The sequence below is a fragment of the Cannabis sativa genome, chromosome 3 (assembly GCF_029168945.1).
Source record: "Cannabis sativa cultivar Pink pepper isolate KNU-18-1 chromosome 3, ASM2916894v1, whole genome shotgun sequence".
Taxonomy (NCBI): Eukaryota; Viridiplantae; Streptophyta; class Magnoliopsida; order Rosales; family Cannabaceae; genus Cannabis; species Cannabis sativa.
In genome coordinates, this window is record NC_083603.1 from 15,939,393 (window position 1) to 15,947,082 (window position 7,690).

At 26.3% G+C, this 7,690-nt stretch overlaps 1 protein-coding gene across 1 annotated transcript; it reads left to right on the top strand.

Moving 5' to 3' along the window:
• The first annotated feature begins 5,917 nt into the window (after positions 1–5,917).
• On the top strand, positions 5,918–7,472 carry LOC115704706 (eukaryotic translation initiation factor 3 subunit B-like). The gene is made up of 4 exons (XM_061111699.1): positions 5,918–6,231; positions 6,321–6,445; positions 6,550–6,801; positions 7,109–7,472. The coding sequence occupies exons 2-4, from the start codon at positions 6,363–6,365 to the stop codon at positions 7,119–7,121; spliced, it is 348 nt and encodes a 115-aa protein (XP_060967682.1). The 5' UTR covers positions 5,918–6,231; positions 6,321–6,362; the 3' UTR covers positions 7,122–7,472.
• The last annotated feature ends 218 nt before the right edge of the window (positions 7,473–7,690 follow it).

Consider the following 7,690-nt stretch of genomic DNA (forward strand, 5'->3'; position numbering starts at 1 on the left):
TGACACAAAGCCCTCATGCTTTGTTTGGTAAATTTAGTAAGGCTATTGAGAAATTGATTTTCTTAAAAAGTAAGTTAGACCATTCTGTGTTGTATAAAAGACTGATTGCTGGTATTATTTTGTTAGTGGTGTATGTTGATGACATCATTATTACTAGAAATGATAATGACGACATCTAATTCCTTAAGCATTTCATTCATACCCAGTTTCACATGAAGGATTTAGGGAAGCTCAAGTCTTTGGGTATTGAAGTTACTCGGAGTAAACAAGGTATTTTTCTATCTCAAATGAAGTATGTACTTGATTTGTTAACTCAGACATTAATATTGGGAGCGAAACCTTGTAATGGTCCAATAAATCTAGTTGTGCATCTTACACGTGATGGGGAATCATTTGAAGATCTTGAGAACTATCGCATATTGGTTGGAAAGTAAAATTATTTAACTGTGACTTGTCCGGATATTGCATTCCCAGTTAGTGTCATTAGTCAATTTATGTCTTCTCCAACAATTCATCATTGGGCAGCACTAGAGCTAATTTTATTATTTAAAAGGAGCAGAAGAGGTATAGTTTACAAGGATCATGGACATACCGAGATTGAGTGTTTCTCTGATGCAGATTTGGCAGGCTCCAAGGTAGATAGACGATCCACTTCAGGATATTGTGTATTTGTTGGGGAAAATCTAATCTCTTTGAAGAGTACGAAACAAAATATTGTGTCTAGATTCAGTGTTGAATCAGAATATAGGGCTATGACATAGTCTATGTGTGAGGTAATATGGATTTATCAGCTTTTAACTGAATTCGGATTTAAGACATCTATTCCAGCAAAATTTTGGTGTGATAATCAAGCTGCTCTTCATATTGCCTTAAATCCCGTGTTTCACAAGCGAACTAAGCACATTAAGATTGATTGTCATTTTGTTTGTGAGAAAATTCAAGAAGGTCTGATCTCCACAGGATATGTGAAGGCCGAAGAACAATTAGGAGATATTTTTACAAAGACTTTGAATGGCGTGAGGATTAATTATCTTTGTAACAAGCTGGACATAATTAACATCCATGCTCCAACTTGAGGGGGAGTGATAGAATATTTTTTTTTTTTTTTGAGTTAAGCAGTGATAGAATATTAGTTGTAAATATTAGGGTAAATTGTATTTACTAGTCTCCTATCTATATTTAGTAGCTTCCCATTTAGTCTCCTAATATTGTATATAAATATATACTATTCTATAGAATACAACACATAATTCTATTCACCATTCTCTACAATTACCAATTAATCCTAAACATAGTCTCACATTTTTTAATGGAAATTTAACTTTGTTATCCAATAACTTCGGCTACCGAACAAGATATGCAACAATTTAGTTAGAATGCACTCAAAATTAATCAATGATCAAGCACTACAAGAAATGAGACTTTTTATTCCACTTTTATACTTGTGAAAAATAAAAAATTAGATAAAAAAATATGTTGGAACATTTTATCCCACTTTTTGGCACTTAAGAGATAAAAATAGGTACATTTAAGGACAAGGGTTATATTGGGTTCGACCTTAAAAAAATTACAAAACAAAAAATGAGTTCAAGATGAGTTTTTTAATGACCAACCAAACAAGCCCCTGATGGCTAAGGTATTGACCTTAAAAACAAGGGCCTTGTTTGGCTGGTGCTAAAAAAATAAATTTTTCATCATTTACCTCTTCTCCATGCCAAACAGGACTTAGTAGCAATCCTACCGAGATAAATAAAAGTCTTGAGTAAGCAAATAAAATTAGCCTGCTCGTGAACCCACATAAAAGACATTGGTGTTCATCTCCTTCTCATACGGCAATACCCATTTTTTAGGTATGCCCTCTCCTTTGTGCTTTTTATTTTTGTATTTTCTTTTTTTTTTTTTTTTTGCTCAAAATCTTTATTTTTGTCTATTTTTCACATTAATAACTTAAATACATCAATAAAAATGGTTTCTTTTCTGTTATTAGGATGAAAAAACTGTCTATGTGAATGGATTTATTTGGGTTCGAAAACATGAGGGTAAGTTCATTTTTACTATATTATGATTATTGTTGTTGGGTATTAACCTTGAAATAGGTAGATAAATATTGTTTGCTAAATTTTTTATAAATAGTAACATTAGAGTTCTATGGGTATTGTTGTGGGATTTAAGTTTGAAATAAGTAGATACATATTTTTTGCTAAATTTTTCTAATAAAATTTGTTGAATGAACTTTTGTTGATTTTTTTTATTTATACAAAAACTAATAGTAATATTTTAGTACTAAGTCTAATGTTGGTGTATTTTTAGCTTGAAATAGGTAGATAAATATTGATATTGAGAAATTTTACACACATTTTTTATTTAGAAGAGCGATTAATTAGTCTTCAATGTTCTAATATATTAATACTAGGAAATGAAAGCGCGGTTTTCATAATTTTGTACAATCATATGTATTATAAATTTAATATTTTCTTTAATTATATATAATTTGAAATCTAATTTCTTGTATATTACAATGTTATTCAAAAAAAAAAAAAGTTAAATATTTAATCATTAAAAATATAAACTTCCTTTAAATGAGTCTAATATTATAATGATATTATTTTTTTTATATAGATACAAAGGTATAAGATTGTGTAGAAAAAAAATATAAATAGAACAATCATTAAATAGTTTGTGATTTGTCAAATTTTAAAGATAAGGATAGAACACTAATAAAAATTAGAACAATTAACCATAATGTGCTTTTAACGAAAAAAAAAAAAGACAATATATAAGTAAATGTATATACACACATTAAAACAACACATATAAATTGCTACAAATATGTAAGTTAATGAATCTTTATTATGATTAATTATTATCTCTTACTTTTATCCTAATAAATTATAATATTGTAACTGAAATAGTAAAATTTGTAATTACTTTTTACAAACATTATTTGTCTTTAATTTTTTGTTTAATTAGAAAATATTACCATTTATGATTAGTTATAATTAATAAATTTTATTATTTATTACACTTTATCACTTGTATATTTATATTTGTATAAAAATTAGAATTTTTTTTTATGAATACAAAAGATATAAAAATATTAAAATTTTACAAAATAGAAAAAAGTTGATTAATGAAATTTAATTTGAGTATTATAATTGTATGTAGTATTTTATTTTGTATTCGAGGAACATCATTCAACAACTTTAACACAGTATTAGAGTTAATTTTTTACAAAATGAACTATATTTTAACAATACATCTCTTATTTATTTTTTTATTAAAGATGCTGCAATTAAATAGTTACTATAAATTTTATATATCATATAATTACTATTATTATTATTATTATTCAATAAATATAGGAGAGTATAGAAGAATTTCTTTTTTTTTATATAGTCGGTGGAGAAAAAGATTGTAAAATCAATAGTTTGCTAAACTATTTACAAAATTAATAAGTTTGTAACGATGATAATTATTATAATTAATGATGATAATAAATTATTGGTATATGTTTAAGAAAAAAACAAATAAATAATGGTATATTTAAATTAGTTTTTACTCATTTACTATAATTAAGTTATTATTATTGCTATTAGTGGTTACAACAACACTTTATCTTTTCTAAGATTTAATTAGTTTTGCTAGTCATGCAATTTCTCTTTCTTTATCTCCTCGTGAATCATGCATTTATATGATATTAAACATATATATATAAATATATATAGATTATTAAAATTATAGAGTATTAATTTTACATTGTTTAATTTTTTTTGTTAAAAAAAAATGATTATCTAAAAATATGTAAAAGATTTAATTTAATGAATGTACATATCTAAGAAACATTAATAGTTTTTTTTTTCAAAAAAAAAAAAAAACTTTCATAATTTTTAAAATTTCTTCATTCTTTTAAATTAAAAAAATATAAAATATTAAATATTATATATGTCTGTCTAATGAGTTTAATAATAGTCCATTACACTTTTAGAAGCTAGAATTATAATACAATTTTTCTTTTTTTGAAAGAGAAAAAAAATAAATCAAATTTAGAGATGAGAAAATAATGCATTCTAACAAAAAAAAATTTTTAAAAATTATATATATATATATAAATTGTTAAAAATTATATATATAAATTGTTAAAAATTATAGAGAATATTACTTTTACATTGTTTAATTTCTTTCTTTAAGAAAAAAAAAAGATTACCTAAAAATATGTAAGAGATTTAATTTAATGAAAGTACATATCTAAGAAATATTAATATTATTTTTTTCAAAAACATTATACATTATTTTTAAAAAAAATTAATTCTTTTAAATAAAAAAAATTAAAATATTGAATAATATATATCTCAATTATAATACAATTATTTTTCTTTTTTTAAAGAGAAAAAAAAATAATAAAAATATTAGAGATGAGAAAATAATGTACTCTAAATAAAATAAAAAAGCTAAAATCATATCACTACATGTTAAATGAAAAACAACAGCAATTTATTTGTGTATCATATAAAATATATATCCTGAATAAAATAAGAAAAATAGTATTAAATACTGAATAAAAATAAAAAAATTTCTTTCTTTAAGAAAAAAAAAAGATTACCTAAAAATATGTAAAAGATTTAATTTAATGGAAGTACATATCTAAGAAACATTAATATTTTTTTTTTCAAAAACAGTATACATTATTTTAAAAAAAATTAATTCTTTTAAATAAAAAAAAATAAAATATTAAATAATATATATCTCAATTATAATACAATTATTTTTCTTTTTTTAAAGAGAAAAAAAAATAATCAAAAATATTAGAGATGAGAAAATAATGCACTCTAAAAAAAATAAAAAAGCTAAAATCATATCAGTACATGTAAATGAAAAACAACAGCAATTTATTCTTGTGTGTATCATATAAAATACATATCCTGAATAAAATAAGAAAAATAGTATTACAATACTGAATAAGAATAAAAAAGTCTATTGAAAAAAAAAACCTGAGATATATACATTAGATCGTTGTGATAATCTTATTCTATATGTAATAATATAATTAAAAAATATGATGTTGTGAGCTCTTGATGAGAGAGTGAAGAACAAAAACATACAAAATATTTGGGAGCAAGAAACAGTGAAAGTAAATTAGATGTGATAAAAATGCTAACAATTTTAGATCATGTACGCAGATGTAGTATACGATAGGAATATATATATATATATGCATTCATTCATTTACTATGTGTTTATGTCTTTTCAACTTTCTCATTTATAAATTGTAACTCATATATTACATTATGTATCTTTATCTTTATATATTAAAAGTGTCTATCTAACGGCATTTCTTAGTTTCTTGGTTTATACCTTAAAAATAAAACAATATTCTATTAAATTTAACGATGTTAATATGTTTGATCTTCCGTTAACAAATAAACCCAATAATTAAACCCAAAAATTAAATAATCTTTTTTTAAATTAAAAAAAAATCATCTTAGGCACATATCTCTCTAACAAACCGTATCAAATAAGGCTGTTAGTATTATTATTATCTAAATATATTAATATTAATGTTTTAAAAATTAATATTATTTTGAATCGTATATGAATTGTATAACCCTAACACGAAAAGCCAAATCTAATTTTTCTCAGTCACATCATCATCGACTAGGATCAGTCGACTCCCACTCCCAGTCGACTAATACACCGGACTTCAGTTCCTCTCTAAGTGCCTCCTCCACTCTTTCTATGAACACCGAGCCATGAAATTCAAATCGGATAAATCCCATTGAACGATCAAATATCAATGTTCAATCCATTTTGTGGCACTCCTATGGAGTTTTAAAAGTTTTATTGAATAATTTGATATTAATAAAGAGAACGGTGCATTCTTCTTCTTGCCAGGTGAGTTTCAACTTTCAATTTTAATGGACAATTTCAATTTCAAGATTTTACAAATGGTTCTTAAAGGTACATTGATTGGATTTCAAGTTTTTTTTCTCCCTTTGAAGGATTATTGAATAACGATTATCAATAATTAAATAATTATCTAGAATGAATATACTCTCATATGGCGCAACTCATTTGTTTCAGATACTGTTGCGCCTAATACTTCGGTAGTTAAAAACAAAATAAAACGTAACCCATTTCAAGCCACGACTCATCTCCGACCTTCTCTCTCATCTCCGACCCAGCACTTCCGCCCACCGGCCGAGCACACAATCGGCGGTCCCTCTAGAGATCTCCGTTAAGTTCTATTTCTAGATCTAGATTTAAATCTATCTCTCTCTCTCTCTCTCTCTCTCTCTCATATTTTATGAGAACTTTTGGTGCAGAGAGTTGTCATCAATATTTTTGATGTAAGAACTGGAAAGGTTATGAGAGATTTCAAGGGCACAACCGATGAGTTTGCAATTGCAGGAAGCGGTGGTGTGTCAGGGGTATCTTGGCCTGTTTTCAAGTACTATATATTTTCCCTCTTGATATTGATATTGCCAATGTTATTTACAACATTATGATTGTGTTTTTTTACATCATACATTAATGGGTTACATGATTTTTCAGATGGGGTGGTGGAAAAGAAGATAAATATTTTGCAAGGCTGGGGAAAAATCTGATCTCTGTTTATGAGACAGAAAACTTCTTTCTTCTTGATAAGAAATCCTTGAAGGTCGAGAATGTGATGGATTTCAGTTGGTCTCCTACTGATCCAATTCTTTCCCTGTTTGTTCCTGAATTAGGGGGTGGCAATGAACCTGCAAGAGTGAGTCTAGATTTTCTCTTTGCTGACTCAGGAAGAAATTGTGTCCATACAAGGTATATATTAATTTCAATTAAAAGCTTTCTATCTTTGTTTTTTGTTCATTTTCTTTAGTACGTTGTTATTGCTTGGGTCAAATTGTTCTTCTATTATTTTTTTTCCTTTGGTGTTTGGTGGATCGCATGAAATTTCTGCCATAAACTTTCATAAATAGTTCTCATTGATGAAAATAGTTTTGACAAATTTCTATTTGAAATATGGAAATAATTCTGAAACAATGCACACTGTGTTTGCAAAAGTGTTCAAATGAAACAATCACTTAACTAACCATGTTAAAAATGACTCAATGACTCTTATTGTCAGGTTCTTAGCATGAGGAGACTTGGAGGAGCTGGGGCTGTTGTTCCTCTCATCACAGATGGTCAGGCTGAAGTATGCTCTTGTTAAATCCCAATACTTATAAGTAATTGCTTCATAACAAATGATAATACCTTTTTTTTTTTTGTTTTGATTGATGAGATGATCTGAATAACATTAGGTGATGAGAACCTCTGTGATCATGGAGTTAATATAATGTTATCCCTAACAAGTACACGGGATATGAGTGAGTGTTTATACATTTTTAGTTTATTAACTTTTGAGTTAGTTTGATCTAATTTCTTGACTCTGTTGGGTGAAAGGACCATGCTTTCCGATGTGCAAGGTATGAAAATGAACCATTTCATTGTGTCACTCATTTGCTAAATGCTTTGGCTGATTGGATATATGCTTTTTCTACAGTATTATTTACCTAAAATACCACAAATTCTATGGACTTACTTCAAGTTCCTTGCTTAGAATATTTATTGTTTTTTGAGGCATCTATATTGTGGTTATGGTATGTGTAGAAGTAACTTTAAAAATTTTGGTACACTCTGCCCAGCTATGTTCTAACATAAATAAAGG

Bases quoted from the DNA above. Each gene is read 5' to 3' on its own strand.
- LOC115704706 (XM_061111699.1), top strand. From the start codon at position 6,363: ATGAGAGATTTCAAGGGCACAACCGATGAGTTTGCAATTGCAGGAAGC. The intron at 6,446-6,549 runs GTACTATATATT...ATGATTTTTCAG, and splicing joins GTATCTTGGCCTGTTTTCAA to ATGGGGTGGTGGAAAAGAAG.